The sequence below is a fragment of the Ovis aries genome, chromosome 7 (genome assembly GCF_016772045.2).
Source record: "Ovis aries strain OAR_USU_Benz2616 breed Rambouillet chromosome 7, ARS-UI_Ramb_v3.0, whole genome shotgun sequence".
NCBI classification, from domain to species: domain Eukaryota; kingdom Metazoa; phylum Chordata; class Mammalia; order Artiodactyla; family Bovidae; genus Ovis; species Ovis aries.
The window spans coordinates 70307926-70326932 of NC_056060.1; the positions used below are offsets into that span (position 1 = coordinate 70307926).

Here is a 19007-nt window from a genome sequence, read left to right on the forward strand (position 1 = left end):
TTCAGGATTGATTTTCTTTAGGATTGACAGGTTGATCTCCTTGCTTTCCAAGGGACTCTCAAGAGTCTTTCCTAACACTACAGTTCAAAAAGCATCAATTCTTCAGCACTTGTCCTTCTTTCTGGTCCAACTCTTACATCTGTACATGAGTACTGGAAAAACCATAGCTTTGACTAGATGGACCTTTGTTGACAGAGTAATGTCTGTACTTTTTAATACACTGTCAAGGTTTGTCATAGCTTTTCTTCCAAGGAGCAAGTGTCTTTTAATTTCATGGCTGCAGTCACCATCTCTAGTGATTTTGGAGCCCAAGAAAATAAAGTCTGTCACTATTTTTTTCTTTTTCTTGCCTGATTGTACCAGCTGTTGCTTTTAATTCTGAGTAACTCTGTATTTCTTTGTTTTTATCATATAAAACTGATTTTAAAGAAGAAAAAGTGATTATTATATGAATTATAAAGGCAGAATGTTATAGCTTAATTTGCTCTATTAGTAAATTCATTCTTTTTTTTTTTCAATTTATAGTAAGTACATAATAAACTCGGAGAAGGCAATGGCAACCCACTCCACTACTCTTGCCTGGAAAATCCCATGGATGGAGGAGCCTGGTAGGCTACAGTCCATGGGGTCGCAAAGAGTCGGACACAACTGAGCAACTTCACTTCCACTTTTCACTTTCATGCACTGGAGAAAGAAATGGCAACCCACTCCAGTATTCTTGCCTGGAGAATCCCAGGGACGGGAGCCTGGTTGGCTGCCAGCTATGGGGTCACACAGAGTTGGACACAACTGAAGCGACTTAGCAGCAGCATAGTAAACTGCCTTTTTATGTTTATACAAACAGCTAATTTGAAATTAAGTTTATGGGCCAAACTGACATTTGTGTTTCAGAGATACAATGAGCAGTGAAAATTTGCCTCCAATAATGAACAGTTTAGAAGTTCTTCATTTGGGCTACAATGGAATTTGTAATTTGATTCAGCTACAGCTTAACAGACTAAGAAACTTAAAATTCCTTTTTCTTCAGGGTGAGTAGCAACACTGTTAATGTGTAAGTCTTTATAATTAAAAACTGACTTAATTATCATCCTATTTGAAAGCAGATATAAGCATCAATATTAGAACAGATTCATTGACAAAAATATTTGAGTATTCACAAATGGGCTTATCTTGAGTTATTTATATAAATAATGTAAATGCAATGTTCTAGGGCTATAGAAGATTGCATTCTAGCTCACCAAAGCACATGCATTTTTTATTCAGTATGAATGACATAAATAAGGGCTGGGACTACAATGGTGTCATGGTGTCAGTGGAAAGGGTGAATAAAGGGGGAGTCCAAAAGGTTGTTTAAAAGAAGTAAATATTAGGACTTAGTGACTAAATATACAAGGAGAGAAAAATAGTTCAGGATGTTTTCATGCTTTCATTAAGACATTGGCAAACAAATTTCTAAAGCTAGGGAGAGGATAGTGTTGTGACCACTCTGAGACATAAAAATGGAAACTTTTTCAAGTAGTGGTACTGGACCACAGATCAGAACTGGAGATGTATAGTTTAGAATTATCCCAGTAGAGGTGATAGGTCAAGTCATAGTGTATGTGCTTATTTAAAAATAATGATAAGAGAGAAACAATGAAAAGCCAAAAAGACATGTAGAGACACAACTCCCCCCACTACCTCTCAATAATTCCCTCCCACACCCCATTCCCAGCATTAATAAAGCTGGGAAAAGAAGAACCAGCAGAGGAGTCATTCAAGAAATTTTGAAAGAAAACCAAGACATACAAACTCTCGATGTCAGGAAAAAAAGGGTGATTGACCAAAGTCAAATGATGAAAAGAATGAGACCTGTGAAAAGAATATTGGATGTAGACAATTGGATCCAACAAAAAGGAAACCCCTGGTAACCTTCAGAGTATCAGATTTGGAAGTGTGGAAAATTATTGGATAGGCAGGAAAAACAATAGAGATTAGAGGCTGCATGTTCCAGGAACTTGTCCTTGAAAAATAGGTAAGGGATGGTACCTAGTGAAATTATGATCATATTTGAAGGTTTGTAAAGAGGTCAGTTAGGTTAAAGATACAGAACAGGAGGAGATAGAAAATTTTAAGGTCAGTTTAAAGGGAGAAGAGGGCAAAAGCTGTAGAAAGTACAGAAATGTGGGCAGTAATAAGATACGGTAATGCCAGGATATATCAGAGTTAATGAACCTACATTTCATCTGCTGGATTAAATTTGCTAAAATGGTAGAAAAGTCTTTAGGGAAAGAGCAGGGTGGGGCTGTAGGGAAGCAAGTTAGATTCTTAAGGATTAAGAGCCAAATTTATCTAAAATGTAACTATCTAGTTAAATAAGTGGGAATTTTCAAAGAGTGGCAAATTCTGTTAGTCATAGAAATTTAAGTTCCCTGAAATCACATTTCAGTTCAGTTCAGTCACTCAGTCGTGTCCGACTCTGCGACCCCATGAATCACAGCACACCAGGCCTCCCTGTCCATCACCATCTCCTGGAGTTCACTCAGACTCACATCCATCGAGTCAGTGATGCCATCCAGCCATCTCATCCTCTGTCGTCCCCTTCTCCTCCTGCCCCCAATCCCTCCCAGCATCAGAGTCTTTTCCAATGAGTCAACTCTTCGCATGAGGTGGCCAAAGTACTGGAGTTTCAGCTTTAGCATCATTCCTTCCAAAGAAATCCCAGAGCTGATCTCCTTTAGAATGGACTGGTTGGATCTCCTTGCAGTCCAAGGGACTCTCAAGAGTCTTCTCCAACACCACAGTTCAAAAGCATCAATTCTTCGGCGCTCAGCTTTTTTCACAGTCCAACTCTCGTATCCATACATGACCACAGGAAAAACCATAGCCTTGACTAGATGGACCTTAGTGGGCAAAGTAACGTCTCTGCTTTTGAATATGCTATCTAGATTGGTCATAACTTTTCTTCCAAGGAGTAAGCATCTTTTAATTTCATGGCTGCAGTCACCATCTGCAGTGATTTTGGAGCCCCCAAAAATAAAGTCTGACACTGTTTCCACTGTTTCCCCATCAATTTCCCATGAAGTGATGGGACCAGATGCCGTGATCTTCATTTTCTGAATGTTGAGCTTTAAGCCAACTTTTTCACTCTCCTCTTTCACTTGCATCAAGAGGCTTTTTAGTTCCTCTTCACTTTCTGCCATAAGGGTAGTGTCATCTGCATATCTGAGGTTATTGATATTTCTCCTGGAAATCTTGATTCCAGCTTGTGTTTCTTCCAGTCCAGCGTTTCTCATGATGTACTCTGCATAGAAGTTAAATAAGCAGGGTGACAATATACAGCCTTGATGTACTCCTTTTCCTATTTGGAACCAGTCTGTTGTTCCATGTCCAGTTCTAACTGTTGCTTCCTGGCCTGCATACAGATTTCTCAAGAGGCAGGTCAGGTGGTCTAGTATTCCCATCTCTTGAAGAATTTTCCACAGTTTATTGTGATCCACACAGTCAAAGGCTTTGGCATAGTCAATAAAGCAGAAATAGATGTTTTTCTGGAACTCTCTTGCTTTTTCCATGATCCAGCGGATGTTGGCAATTTGATCTCATTTAGCATTGTTGTTTTAGAGTTCTCTTTCTTAAATATGTTTAATGAGCACTCTAAAGTGAATAATGGCCAAAAACATGCTACCATAGATATTATTCAACACTTAAGCTATCTCATGTGATTTTTATACCACTGGATATAAAATATTAAAAGTGACAGTTCAAATACATAATATTTTGAAAGTGATACACAACTGAGTCATTTTTCTTAATCTGACTTAATAGACTTCTTTTCATTTATAAGTAAGGCACTGGTAATGTTTCAATTTAATTGTATGATTTAATTCTTTTCAATTTTATTGAAGGTTATAATGTTATCAATTTCTCTAAAGAATAAAAATAAGATAAATTTCCCATATTTCATCCATTCTGAAACACCCCCTTTAATATTTTAACATCTTGAAATCAGGTGGTACCTTAATTGATGGCATAGTTTATCTAGCTGAGCTTTTTTTCCCTTTCTTAGTATACACAAAATATTGACATATCTTAACAATTGTTGGCATCTTAAATTCTATGAAATATGTTAAATTACAAAGAGAAGAATTCCAAGAAAGTGGGATCACATATTCAGTAATTTATTAGTTTTTTAGGACTGCCATAACAAAGTACCACAGACTGGATGACTTAAACAACAAAAATTTATTTCCTCACAGTTCTTGGCCAGAGTCCAAGATTAAGATGTCAGCAGGGTTGGTCTCTTCTGCAGCCTCTCTTCTGTACTTGTAATTGTACTCTGTATCTTCGCATGGTCTTCCCCTTTGTGTCTATGTCCTAATCTCCTCTTCATATAGACACCAGTGATACTGAATTAGTGCTCACTGTTGACTATGCCAAAGCCTTTGACTGTGTGGATCACAATAAACTGTGGAAAATTCTGAAAGAGATGGGAATACCAGACCACCTAACCTGCCTCTTGAGAAATCTGTATGCAGGTCAGGAAGCAACAGTTAGAACTGGACATGAAACAACAGACTGGTTCCAAACAGGAATAGGAGTACGTCAAGGCTGTCTATTGTCACCCTGCTTATTTAACATATACAGAGTACATCATGAGAAATGCTGGGCTGGAAGAAGTACAAGCTGGAATCAAGACTGCCGGGAGAAATATCAATAACCTCAGATATGCAGATGACACCACCCTTATGGCAGAAAGTGAAGAGGAACTAAAAAGCCTCTTGATGAAAGTGAAAGAGGAGAGTGAAAAAGTTGGCTTAAAGCTCAACATTCAGAAAACGAAGATCATGGCATCCGGTCCCATCACTTCATGGGAAATAGATGGGGGAATAGTGTCAGACTTTATTTTGGGGGGCTCCAAAATCACTGCAGATCATGATTGCAGCCATGAAATTAAAAGACGCTTACTTCTTGGAAGAAAAGTATGACCAACTTACATAGCATATTGAAAAGCAGAGACATTATTACATTGCCTATTAAGGTCCGTCTAGTCAAGGCTATGGATTTTCCTGTGGTCATGTATGGATGTGTGAGTTGGACTGTGAAGAAGGCTGAGCGCTGAAGAATTGATGCTTTTGAACTGTGGTGTTGGAGAAGACTCTTGAGAGTCCCTTGGACTGCAAGGAGATCCAACCAGTCCACTCTAAAGGACATCAGTCCTGGGGGTTCATTGGAAGGAATGATGCTAAAGCTGAAACTCCAGTACTTTGGCCACCTCATGCAAAGAACTGACTCATTGGAAAAGACTCTAATGCCGGTAGGGATTGGGGTCAGGAGAAGGGGACGACAGAGGATGAGATGGCTGGATGGCATCACTGACTCAATGGATGTGAGTCTGAGTGAACTCCAGGAGTTGGTGATGGGCAGGGAGGCCTGGCGTGCTGTGATTCATGGGGTCACAAAGAGTCGGACATGACTGAGCGCCTGAACTGAACTGAATTGAATGACCTCATTTACTTAACATTAGTTACCTCTTTAAAGACCCAAATACAGTCACATTCTGAGGGACTAGGGATTAGGACTTCAACATATAAATACGAAGAGACACAATTCAGTCCCATAATAAACAAGGAGGATAAATAGTGGGTGAAAGACTAATGGCACAGTAGTAGCAGCACTGTAAAAGGTCCAGGTTAGGCCTAGTGTTGCTGTCTTTATGTCATTCAGCAAGACAATTTCTCTGACCCTCAGTTTTCTGATGAGTAAAAAATAATATTTTCCCTGTCCTAATTTGAGAATCTAATAGAAATGAAACCATTTGGTCAACTCAAGGTCCCTCTTCTTATATAAATGCCTCTTCTTATTTATACTTACAACTATTGATTGCTACAGTAGAGAGAAATCATAGGTTGTAATGAAATAATGAGGTTCTAAAAAATGTAATATATTCTTAATTTTTTAATGTAATTGCAGTTCAAAAATATGTTGAGAAGGAATTAACAGCATGATTAAGGTATAACTAACATACAGCAAATTAGTTTATTAATAATACAGCATAATTAGCAATGCAACAAATTAGTTTATTTAAATAAATAATTAATATATCTATTTGAATACTTATTAGAATAATCCAGTATACTCAGGAAGCACATCTTTTTTTTTTCTTTTTTAACTACTTCCTGGTACATTTTGGTCTTTTTTGTTTGTTTTTTTGGTTTTCATTTTATTTAAGTATAGTTGATTTGCAGTGTTGTGTTATTTTCTGGTTTACAGCAAAGTGATTCAGTTATATATATATATAGATACATATATTTATATGCATATATATTCTTTTTCATATTCTTTTCCAATATGGTTTAGCATAGGATATTAAATATAGTTTCCTGTACTGTATAGTAGGTCCTTGTTGTTTATCCATTCCATATATAATAGTTTGCACATGCTAGTCCCAAACTCCCAATCCATCCTTCCTCCACCCCCTACCCCCTTGGCAACAACAAGTCTGTTCTCTATATGTCTTCAAGTCATTTCTGTTTTGTATATAGATTCATTTGTGTCATGTTTTAGATTCCGCAGAGTTTCTCTCATAGCTCAGTTGTTAAAGAATCCGCCTGCAATGCAGGAGACCCTGGTTCGATTCCTGGGTTGGGAAGATCCCCTGGAGAAGGGGTAGACTATCCACTCCAGTATTCTGGCCTGGAGAATTCCATGGACTCTATAGTCCATGGGGTCACAAAGAGTTGGACACAACTGAGTGACTTTCACTTTCACTTTGGATTCCTCATACAAGTGATATATGGTATTTGTCTTTCTCTTTTTGACTTATTTCACTTAGCCCTGATAATCTCTAGGTCCATTCATGTGGTTGCAAATGAAATTATTTCACTCTTTTTTATGGCTGAGTAATATTCCATTGTATACATGTACATCTTTATCCATTCATCTGTTGATGGACATTTACGTTGTTTCCGTGTCTTGTAAATGGAAATGGCTCTTGTAAATAGTGCTGCAGTGAACATTGGAGTGGAAGTATCTTTTGGGTTTATTGTTTTCTCCAGATAAATTCCTAGGAGTGGGGTTGGTGAATAATATGGCAACTCTATTTTTAGTTTTTTGAGGCAGCTCCATACTGTTCTCCACAGTGTCTGCACCAATTTATATTCCCACCAGTAGTACAGAGGGTTTCCTTTTCTCCACACCCTCTCCAGAATTTGCTATTTGTGGACTTTTTCATGATGGCCATTCTGATCAGTGTGAGGTGGCACTTCATTGTAGTATGAATTGAATTTTCTGTAATAATGAGTGATATTGAGCATCTTTTTCATGTGCCTCTTGGCCATCTGTATTTCTTCTTTGGAGAAATGTCTATTTAGGTTTTCTGCCCATTTTTTAATTGGGTTGCTTGTTTTTCTTGTTATTGAGTTGTATGAGCTAGGAAGCATATCTTTTGCAGCACTTTTACACATCTACTTTTATCAGTATCAAATATTTTAGCACTTAACTGTTGAAGAGACAGAATGGGTCAATTCACTACATTTCCTACATCATATCTTGATCTTTCACACATAAAGGAGAAATTCACCTAGTATTATTTGATGATGATGCTACCTTCCTATAAATTAATGTTTTTCTCCTTGGAAACATGTTCTTTTAATACTTCACTTTTAAAAAATCATTTGATAAAAATATTTAAACAAAACTAGTTAACTTATTCAGTTTGGGCTCACTTGACATATCTTGAGTTACCTTTTTTCAGGAAATGAAATTAGTCAAATTGAAGGACTTGACAACTTAGAAGTCCTTCAAGAATTGGTAGTGGACCATAACCGCATCAGAGCGTTTAATGATAGTGCCTTTGCCAAACCAAGTTCTCTGTTGGCACTTCACCTGGAGGAGAACAGACTACGAGAGCTGAGCAAATTACAACCTTTGGTAAAACTAGAGAAACTCTTCCTAGGATATAATAAAATCCAGGTAACATTATTTTATTTTGTTATAAGATTTCTAAGACTTAACCCCTCTAAACAGAAAGCTGTCAAACACACCAATGAATATTTTGCTAGCGAGCTACTTATCATTTATATGACATGTAAATACTCTGGGATGCAGAAATGCTCACCCTACTTCTAGACTTATAAACCTGATCAAGCTATATGCATCCACCTGGATATCCTCTAAGAGATCTTTTTAGTTCCTGACTGCTCTTGGTCCAAGCTGTTTGTGCATCTCAACCCCAGACTGCCTCTGGACCTTTAAACTTAACATTTGTACTTGGTCTACCTGACATTTGAATCAACTCCTGATAATGAACTTTGGCTTGGCTTTAATATTCCATCTTTCCCCACTAAAGGCTTCCTGCCTTTGTTTCACCTGATCATAATTCAGCCTATTTCCATTAGGCCACTGTCCCAACCAGCCCTGCCCAAGCTGTCTTCTGAGATAGTATGCAGATAAGAGGTATACACATAATCATACACAATCCTAACATTTCTCTTAGTATTTTGCTGATGATTGGTTAGCCCTCCTTGTACCAATTTTGTTATTTCTGCCCATACCACTAAGACAACCTTGAAGACAAACTGAACTGTGTACTGCCCTGCAAGGGCAGGGACCAAGTCTTTCTTGCCCAAATTTGTTTTAGTATATAGCATTGTGCCTGGTACTTAGTAGATACATGATTAATATTCGTTTGTGGCTCTACTTGCTGAAGTTCAGGAAGATTTTCTGGAGTGATATAAAAGCCTGAGCAGTACCCTTTTCTACCTAGCAACTACGAAATATATATACAGAGAAAATACCATCCAATTAATATATCAAGGTTCAAACAACATTCATCTGAGAAGATGAATGCCAAAGCTGGCAATGATTCTTTCAAAGCTTTATCTAGAAGAAATCTAAATTGGGAAAATTGCTTCCTATAGGAACTCTTTCCAGTGATAAAAATTGAGCTAACACAAAGGATTTGTCAAATCAGACTTATATGAATCTGAGACTTTACCCAGTATCAAGCTTTACTAATAATTTCAAGGATACACATGGTTTGGGGCCTTCCTGTGGCTTCTCAAATTCTACTTCCAAGTGACCCAAAATAGGTCTAAAATTTTTTTATAGTTACTCAATGAATTGGCTAAACCCACTTGGCATTCCAGTTAAGAGTAGGAGCATATCAAGAACCGTTTCATTACTGTGAACTAGCAACCACCTTACGGAGAAGACAATGGCACCCCACTCCAGTACCCTTGCTTGGAAAATCCCATGGACAGAGGAGCCTGGAAGGCTGAGGGTCGGACACGACTGAGCGACTTCACTTTCACTTTTCACTTTCATGCATTGGAGAAGGCAATGGCACCCCACTCCAGTGTTCTTGCCTGGAGAATCCCAGGGACAGGGGAGCCTGGTGGGCTGCCATCTATGGGGTCGCACAGAGTTGGACACTACTGAAGTGACAGCAGCAGCAGCAGCAGCAACCACCTTAAGCTAATTGTGTTGCCTAAATTTTGTCAGCAGTAGCATTTAAAAAATAATTTTGCAAAAACTAAAATGTATTTGCAAACTTTCACCAAAGTTAAATAATGATAAATAATCCCATTCAGTAGCAAAAGCAACTCATTTAACTAGAGAAACAGTTTTTCAACCATATATATTCTCAGCAAATATGTCAGTATTCAGTCCATTCAACATGACATGCTCCTTCCTGGTTAATGTTGTGCTTGATATATACCTTTGAAATTGTTTAGACTAGATTCACCTCCTTTTCCACACATCTAGGTTAGTCCTCTTAGGAATTAACCAAATACAATCTGAGTTTTAGAATAGATCATAACTCTTCTGAAAAAAAATATGGTCTTTCCTAACAAGGGCTGCTGTATGGCCTGTTTTCCGTGTTGGCACATCATCTTTACCCAGTCATGTATTTGAAATCAATAGGAAACAGATCTATCTTTAATCAACAATACAGAATATTGTCACTCAAGCTCATTTCAGAAGATTCAACTCGTTACAATACAACACCTACATATAATAACTTCAAATAAGCATATATTTGAAGATGTTGGATAACCAAATAATAATTTACTGCTTAATTTTTAATAGGATATGGCAGAACTGGAAAAACTTGATGGTATCTCTTCCCTCAGAGAACTTACAGTTTATGGCAATCCGGTGAGTGTTATTTTTCTAATTTATCAGTTAATTTACTTAAAATGTAATCTATAGTTGTATATAATTTATTTTTATATACTGTGATAAGATATTTAATTTTACCTGTTTCCACATGCAAGTTACTCAATTTATTATTGACAAGTACAATTTATTGACTAGTGTCTTCTTCCAACTGATTACAATATAAATTGCCATTGTCGTATACAACAGGGTCTACTTCTTGGTTCTACTTTGTATTCATTGGCCTATTTGTCAGTCCCTATAACAATATCAGTCTATGTTAATTACTAAAGTTTTATAGTAAGTCTTGATATCCGGTAGAGTAGGAACCTCTAATTTTCCCTCTTCCTCCTTCTCTCTTTTCTTCACTGTCTTAGCTATCCTTGGCCCTTTACACTTCATGTGAGTTTCAGGAAAGAGCTTCTCAAGTTATATGAGAATCTTGTTGATAATTTAATTGGAAATTGGAATTGCATTGTATTTATAAATTAATTTTGCGGAAAATTTGCCACTTTTACTGTTGGAGTCTTTGAAGGGATAAAATAGGCAACTACCCTTGCTCACCTAACATTTGAACAAATTGAGAAATATGACAGTGGTGGACAGAGAAGTGAGAATGTTTTGCTTAGTTTAGAATTTTGACAAAGCTAAATGGTCCTGCCAACAGTTGCCAGAATTCATCCTGATGACTCAGATGGAAGGATATATACCTTCTCCTGCAAGAGCAAAAGCAATAAGCAATTTCTGAAGAGAAAAGACAGGAACTAAACATGACCAGTTTAATCTTCCCAGATTTATCAGTTAAGTCACTGCTTCCCCAAGTAGAGGAGTAAAGGGACTGAGAGAGCCAGTAGTGCCACATCATAGAGTTACTTCCGCCAAGAAAGAAACACAGTAAGCAGTCTCCCCCAATATTTTTAGCTTTCATCCTCTCATTCACAAACATAAATATCCCTGTGTTTATTTTATGTCCTTCAATAAAGGTCTGTGATTTTCTCCTAAAAGTTTTAGTCATCTTTGGTTTAATCATCCTCCTGTTTTAGTTTTTTTTTTCATTTCTGTTATTTTAATAGCTGTTTTAAACAATATCTTTTTTATATTTTTCTAGTTGTTTGCTGCTAGAGTATAGAAATTCTGATTTTTTTGCATATTACTCTTTATCCAAATAGCTTCTGAACTCTCTCTTAAATTCTAATGGATTGTAAATTTTGTTGGATTTTCTCTGGAGACAATCATAATATTTGCAAACAATGACTCTAATCTTTCTTTCCAATCCATATGGTTTTATTTCCTGTACATCTCTCAGTGTACTGACTAGGATGTCTAGTACAGTATTGAATAAACACACTCATAGTTACTGAGTATTCTTGAAAGAATACTTCTAAATTGTCAGTATTAAATATGATGTTTGCTGTAGGTCATGGGTAGATAACCTTCAGCATTTTAAGGCAGTCCCTTTCTAATTCCAGTTTGCTACTTGTTCTTATGAGGAATGGACACTGGATTTTAACTAATTGGTAATATAGTATTTATCTTTAATCTGTTAATATACAAATTAAATTAATAGAATATAGTGCTAAACCATCCTTAAATTCCTGGGATGAATATTACTTGGTCATCTTTTATACTTTACTGGATTCAAGTTGTTAAAATTTCATGTAACATATTTGTGACCCCAGGGACTATACAGTCCATGGAATTCTCCAGGCCAGAATACTGGAATGGGTAGCCTTTCCCTTCTCCAGGGGATCTTCCCAACCCAGGGATTGAACCCAGGTCTCCCACATTGCAGGCAGATTCTTTACCAGCTGAGCCACCAGGGAAGTCCAAGAATACTGGAGTGGGTAGCCTATCCCTTCTCCAGGGGAATCTTCCTGACCCAGGAATCAAACTGGGGTCTCCTGCCATTCCAGGCAGATTCTTTACCAGCTGAGCTAGAGAGAACTCTCCAATTAATTTTATGAGGCAAAACAGCATTGATCAACTTGAAAAGAATAGCATAAGAGAACAAAATCATAATAATTTTACTTATCTCTACTTCCACAGAGACATGTTGAACTTCCCTGGTAGCTCAGTTGGTAAAGAATCTGCCTGCAATGTAGGAGACCCTGGGTCGATTGCTGGGTTGGGAAGATCCCCTGGAAAAGGGATAGGCTACCCACTCCAGTATTCTTGGGCTTCCATGGTGGCTTGGCTAGTAAAGAATCTGCCTGCAATTTAGGAGACCCTGGGTCGATTGCTGGGTTGGGAAGATCCCCTGGAAAAGGGATAAGCTACCCACTCCAGTATTCTTGGGCTTCCATGGTGGCTTGGCTAGTAAAGAATCTGCCTGCAATGCAGGAGACCTTGGTTTGATCCCTGGGTTGGGAAGATCCCTTGGAGAAGGGAACTGACTACCCACTTCAGTATTCTGGCCTGGAGAATTCCATGGACTATATAGGCCATGGGGTCGCAAAGAGTCGGACATGACTGAATGACTTTCACTTCCACTTCCTCTCTTTTTCTAGTCTATGAATTAATTTATATAAAAGAAGACTTGTGTGTTCCTTGAAGGATAATTAGATCTTATCTCTAAAACCATCTGAACTTAATTTTTTCTTGAAGTTAGACTTTGAACAACTTATTCAAATTCTCTGACATGACTGAGAGACTTAACTGAATTGGATGTATATCTAGTCATTTTCTATTAAACTGATAAGAACATATATTACAATATACTTAAGAACATACACTGCTGCTGCTGCTAAGTCACTTCAGTCGTGTCCAACTCTGTGCAACCCGATAGACAGCAGCCCACCAAGCTACTCTGTCCCTGGGATTCTCTAGGTAAGAATACTGGAGTGGGTTTCCATTTCCTTCTCCAATGCATGCATGCATGCTAAGTCGCTGCAGTCATGTCTGACTCTGTGTGACCCTATGGACAGCAGCCCACCAGGCCCCTCCATCCACAGGATTCTCTAGACAAGAATACTGGAGTGGGTTGCCATTTCGTTCTCCACTAAGAACAGATACTAAGTTCAATATTGAGAACTTAAATTTTTCAATAAAATTGTCCTTTTATCTAACTTTAGATGTACTTCCATCATAATACTTTCATAAATTTTTAAAATCTTGATTATATCTGTGTTTTTTCACATATTTTATAGCTAAATTTTTTTTGGTTTTTCTCTCTTATATTTGATGAGTCTTACTATCATACTAATCTCTTCAAATAACCATTTTTTGGCTTTATTAAGTATAATTTTTCTTTTTTTAGTTCAGTAATTTCTACCCTCTATCTTTAGTTTCTTGGAATTACTTTTTTAAAAAAATCTGAAGTAGTAGAATGCCTACTCATTAACTTTTAATATTTCTCCTAAATTAATAAATTTTGGGATACAAAATACTGCTTTAGCAACAGCCTAAAAGTTTTGATATGTAGTGTTTTTCCTGTAATTTCTTAGAATCTACTTTACAAAAGATTTCTTTTTTTAACTGTGAATTATTGAAGTATGATAATTTCAAACCTATTATATATTTTTAGTTATCTCTTTGTCATTTATTTCTAGTGTTGCTATATTTTAATCAGAAGAGACAGTTTATACATTCTTTGGTTTTATGAAACTTGCTTTGTGGCCTAGAATGTGGTTATTTTTTAAACTCAGTTTATGACTTAGACATCACTCTTCATTAATATATATGTATCTACTACATTAAAAAAATAGATTATTTATTCCCTTTTGATAATGTTTCTTTCTTCCTTCCTTTCAATCACAAACAGTGCCGCATACATCTTCTGTGTTGTCAGTCCCCCAGATCATATCCATATTCAGAGATTTGCTAGAAGATTTGCTAAAAGTCATAGGACTTAGCATATAGTTGTACTCATGGCCAAAGGTTTATTACTGTGACATAATGAGGATACAAAGCCAGGTGATGAAGGAAAAAAAACATAAGCAGAGTCAAGGAATCCATGTGCAAGGTTCCTTATGCTTTTTTCCTCACGTGAGGGAGTCACAGTGTACACTCTTCACCCAATAACAAATATGTTATTTTCTGACCAAGAAATCCCATTAGATTTAATGGATTTCAAGGATTTTTTTGGAGGCTTGTCACATAGTTACCCTCTGCCTATCACATATAAAAATTCCAGGACCTCAGAAGGAAAGCAGATTGAACAAGAATCCTACTGTTTGTAAAAGTAGTTTAGGTATAATGAATTACCTTTATCACTTAAGGAATGGTGGGAAATCTTCCAAAATGCAAGTACCAAACACTTGTTAAAACTTACCCTTGCAAACAGATCCTTCTAAAGTTAACAGCCTCAAACCAACTATGTTAACTCTTTTACATACTTTCTCATGCATATATGCAAGTAATTTTAGAGTAGGTTAACACTATGAAGTGATGATTCATACAGTTCAACAGATATGCATTGAATTAAATTGAATAGTACCTATGGGAAATTTTAAGTTTCAAACTAATTACTTATAAGTAAACTTTTATAATATAATCCTATTCATGAGTTGGGGTTGCCTGTAGTTAATGAACAATATCATATACTCTTCAAAGAAACTAAACCTCCACATGGTAGCTTTGGTTTTAAAAAAAAAAAAAAGCTCTTATCTTCATTTAGCATAACAGAAAATTGAGAAATTTTTAAAAAGGGAGTTTGTATCATTTAATACTATATATTAGCTGTTACCTGTCATCTTTGCTGTCTGTGCTAAATATCCTTCTCTATAAAGGTTAATCTTTGAAATAAAGAGCTTTTTTAAGGAATGAATTGTCATTTTTTAACTTTATTCAGATTTGTAGAAAAATGCTACATCGCCACGTGCTTATATTTCGACTGCCTAACTTACAGATGTTAGATGGAATTCCTGTGAATTCAGATGATAGGGCAAAAGCTGAATTTCACTTCTCTGAACTACAAGCAAAGAAAAATTCGGTAATAATTATTTACACTTTTCCTTTTAAAATATATAAATTAGTAGTAGATGAACATTATGTTATGATTTTTACTTAAAGTTTAAATCTAGTGTATGATGCTTCTGTAGACTACTTTAGCATGTATTTAATGATTATTATCAAAAGCAGCTTGATCTGGTGAATAGAGCACATACACATACATAGAAACTAGGAAAGCTCCTTATTCTAAAAGCATACTTTAATGTAGAGCGAGTTATTTAAAACTGTGTGCCTCTTGCTCCATATGTCAGGTGCTGCTAGAAGTTAAGAAACTATAACAAAGCATTCTTATAAACTGTGACTAACAATAAAACTCTTTCCCTTTCTATCTCCTAAATGGAAAAAGTTTGGATATCTGACTTTTGATAGGGAAGAGGTTAGAGAGGAAAGAAGCCACAGAAGCATATCATTTGGCAATTCTATCATTGACCACCAGGATTTTTCATAGCCATCTTTAAAAGACTAAATTTAACACAGAAAAGCTAAGGTTTTTGAGCAAAGAAGTAATATTATTAGAGCTGTGCCTTTGCAAAGTTTAAGGAAGAAGAGCCTAGAGGCAGAGAAATCAACTAAGAGGTTTTTTAGGATAATCCAAGAGAGAAATTATGAGGACCTGGACTAGGGTGGGTCAATGAAATGTAAGTAAACCTCTAATGTAAGTGAAAGCCAGAGAGCAAGGGCATTAGTCAGTGAACAAAGATTACTTTTAAAAGTTAATTGAAGAGGAAAGAGATAAGACTACTGTAGATGCTTTCACTTATCTCACTGGCTTACCCCATACTCTCCATTCCCTCTATAAAACAAACTAACCAATTCCTAGCACTTAATAGTAGTAGGCTCCTCTCTAACTAACTATGCCTTCAGCAACAGAATCAGATTTATTAAAAGTTGGCTATGTTTTTTCAAAACTTATGCCAATCTTTTATTTTAAATAAATAGATATACAAGTACAAATTTTAAATTATTATTTCCATGTTTCTTTGAAAACCAAATGAGATCCTCTGCAGAATCTGGATAAAGATGAACTATACACATACACAAATAATGTCAAATTAGGTTGGGAGGAAAAAAAAAACTGCAAAATAAGGGAGAGAATTATAACAAGTCAGATAAAATATGTGGGGAAATTTTTAAAAATCTAGGCAGTTTCTTGTGTTCAGATTTTCTCCATATGTTGTTGAATTCTTGTTACTTTAATGAAACCAAACTGGAAATTGTTGTGGCTTTATCAGTCAGACAAAATACCAGTCAAAGGATACTTCCTTACAGAAAAGGCCTTGGCCCTTCATCCAAAGATGGGTGGGCACATGTACTTTATGTTTTAAAATCTTTTAAAGTATTATAAAAAGATTACAGATCTAATTCTTATTATTTCCTGGACTTTTTTTTATTAACCAAGGGGATTCTATTACAGATCGAAATAACTGTAGAGACCTGTGAAACTTACCGTTGTACAATGTTAATAAAGATTATCTATATTAGGCAAAGGAAATTGGTTCATATACAGGTTATATCTACAAAAGTTTTTCTATGAAGTATGCTTTGTGAAAAACAGTGTTAGCTACTAATCTATATGATACAGTTGAGAGCACCATCTAAATGCCATCTACCAAAATTATTGTCACAGTCTCTAATCTTTAAAAAGAGAACAAAGAAAATTTAGTCCAAAGATTTAAGCTTCCTTTCCCTTTCTTTTATATTCCATAAGCAAGTCACTTCTTGCTTCCAGAAGTAAAAAACTAAACAAAACTTTAGTTTCCTGTTATAACAAATTACCTCAATTTTAGTATCTTCAGACAACACAAATTTATTACCTTAAAATTCTAGAGGTTCTAAGTCCAAAAATTAGTCCTGTAGAGCTAAAAGCACAAGTATTGGCAGGGCTGCAATATCTTCTGGAAGCTCAAGAGAATTTGGTCTTTGCCTTTCAGCCTTCTAGAGGCTATCTGCATCCCTTGGCTCGTGGCCCTCTTCCAACAAATAGCATAACTTTGGCCTCAGCTTCCATCATAACATCTTCTCTCCACTGTTATAAGGATGTTTGTGATTGTAATGGGCCTACCTAGTTAATACGGCATAATCTCCCCATCTCAAAATCCTTAATTTAATTATATCTGTACAGTCCATTATGCCACAAAAAGCATTCACAAGTTTTGGAGATTGGGATGTGGACATCTTGGTGGGGGTAGCATTATGCTATCTACCATACCACATATGTGAGGCCTCTAGTGAGAGATCTATATGAATTGTAACATTAAATTTTATAAATTCTATTTTAAGGTAATGCTGGCTACATTTTTAAAATTCCATATAACTTCCTAAATACTAAGTTCCTTATGAAGAAATCACTCAGAGCAACTTCAAAGATATCAGTTTTCATATATATTTGTAATTGGTTTAATATAGCAAAAAAAGACATAAACTCAAATTTTAGTCATTGATGGATGTGTATTTCACTAAAAGTTTTTCTTGTTTGCTTCTTTTCTATTTATCATATAGTGAACTAACATTTCCCCCAGTGTATACGATGATTTTGGAGAAGGCAATGGCACCCCACTCCAGTACTCTTGCCTGGAAAATCCCATGGGTGGAGGAGCCTGGTAGGCTGCAGTCCATGGGGTCGCTAAGAGTCGGACACAACTGAGCGACTTCACTTTCACTTTGCACTTTCATGCATTGAAGAAGGCAGTGGCACCCCACTCCAGTGTTCTTGCCTGGAGAGTCCCAGGGACGGGGGAGCCTGGTGGGCTGCCATCTATGGGGTCGCACAGATTCGGACACAACTGAAGCGACTTAGCAGCAGCAGCATACTATGATTTGTTTTCAGTGATTCTAGATACCTATTCTTGCTATTTGAATTAGTGCCATATGTAAGAATGGAAAAAATATCTTTCCATTTATCCTATATATATATTTTATTTAAAAGTTAGGTTTTTAATATTCATTTATATATGATTAGTAAAATAAAGGGAGCATTTGAAGTCTTTATTTCAGATAAATCTATTTTTTAAGATGCAATAATAATTTTTATTTTCCTATCCAGAACAAAATTGAGTTATTATTTCATTTAGCTGTTCAGAAGACACTAGAATATTTTTCAAGTTTATCAGCTCATTCTAATGTATTTTCCTTTGTTTTAGTTGCTGCTGTTCTTTTTTTTTTAACAGCAAATAAAGAGGGAATAAATAAAATGTAAAGTTGCCCATTAAACCATAACATTTTGGTGCTTTGGTTTCAGAAGAAATTTGACAGCTTTCTAGATTAGTGATGGGAAGAAACTCCAATGAAAGAATTAGTTAGGGAATTTGGGATCTGCTTTACTAAAGGCTTGATACCTTAGTGCTCATTACAAAGCTGCATTTTGGTTACATTTACTGAAATATGGTGGCTCAGATGGTAAAGCGTCTGTCTACAATGCAGGAGACCTGCGTTCGAGCCCTGGGTTGGGAAGATCCCCTGGAGAAGGAAATGGCAATCCACTCCAGTACTATTGCCTGGAAAATCCCATGGACAGAGGAGCCTGGTAGGCTACAGTCTATGGGGCTGCAAAGAGTCGGACATGACTGAGCGACTTCACTTTCACTTTTCACTTTCACTGAAATATGAGGGAAATGTGTAATTTTACACAAATGCATAAGCCTATATCTCTAAATAAATTGAATCATATTTCAGAATTCATATTTTTTTAAAGTATAAACAAGGTAAGTCTTACTAAAGACATAGTAGGCATACATTTCTAGGGAAACCAATAGTGTCCAGTTTATAATACCCCTCTCTTCCATTTGTTGATTCCTGAAGCTCTTTTACAAACCTCTTAATTCGGAAATCCGGTGTGCAGAGGAGGCTGGTGGGCTATAGTCCATGGGGTCGCAGAGTTGTACTGAACAACTAACACTTTCACTTTCACTTTAATTCTCAAT

General features: G+C 36.3%; 1 protein-coding gene across 11 annotated transcripts in view; it reads left to right on the plus strand.

The window, feature by feature from the left end:
• The window catches only part of LRRC9 (leucine rich repeat containing 9), a 140271-nt gene that overhangs the window by 103549 nt on the left and 17715 nt on the right, over window positions 1–19007 (plus strand). For 7 of the 11 annotated variants that reach the window (XM_060418113.1, XM_004011042.6, XM_060418118.1 and 4 more), the window contains 4 exons: window positions 892–1028; window positions 7733–7950; window positions 10069–10137; window positions 14927–15067. In XM_060418113.1, the coding sequence (XP_060274096.1) occupies window positions 892–1028; window positions 7733–7950; window positions 10069–10137; window positions 14927–15067 (565 nt within the window). The remainder of the gene's footprint in view (window positions 1–891; window positions 1029–7732; window positions 7951–10068; window positions 10138–14926; window positions 15068–19007) is intronic. The other 4 variants (XM_060418115.1, XM_060418119.1, XM_060418117.1 and 1 more) reach the window with 1 other exon arrangement.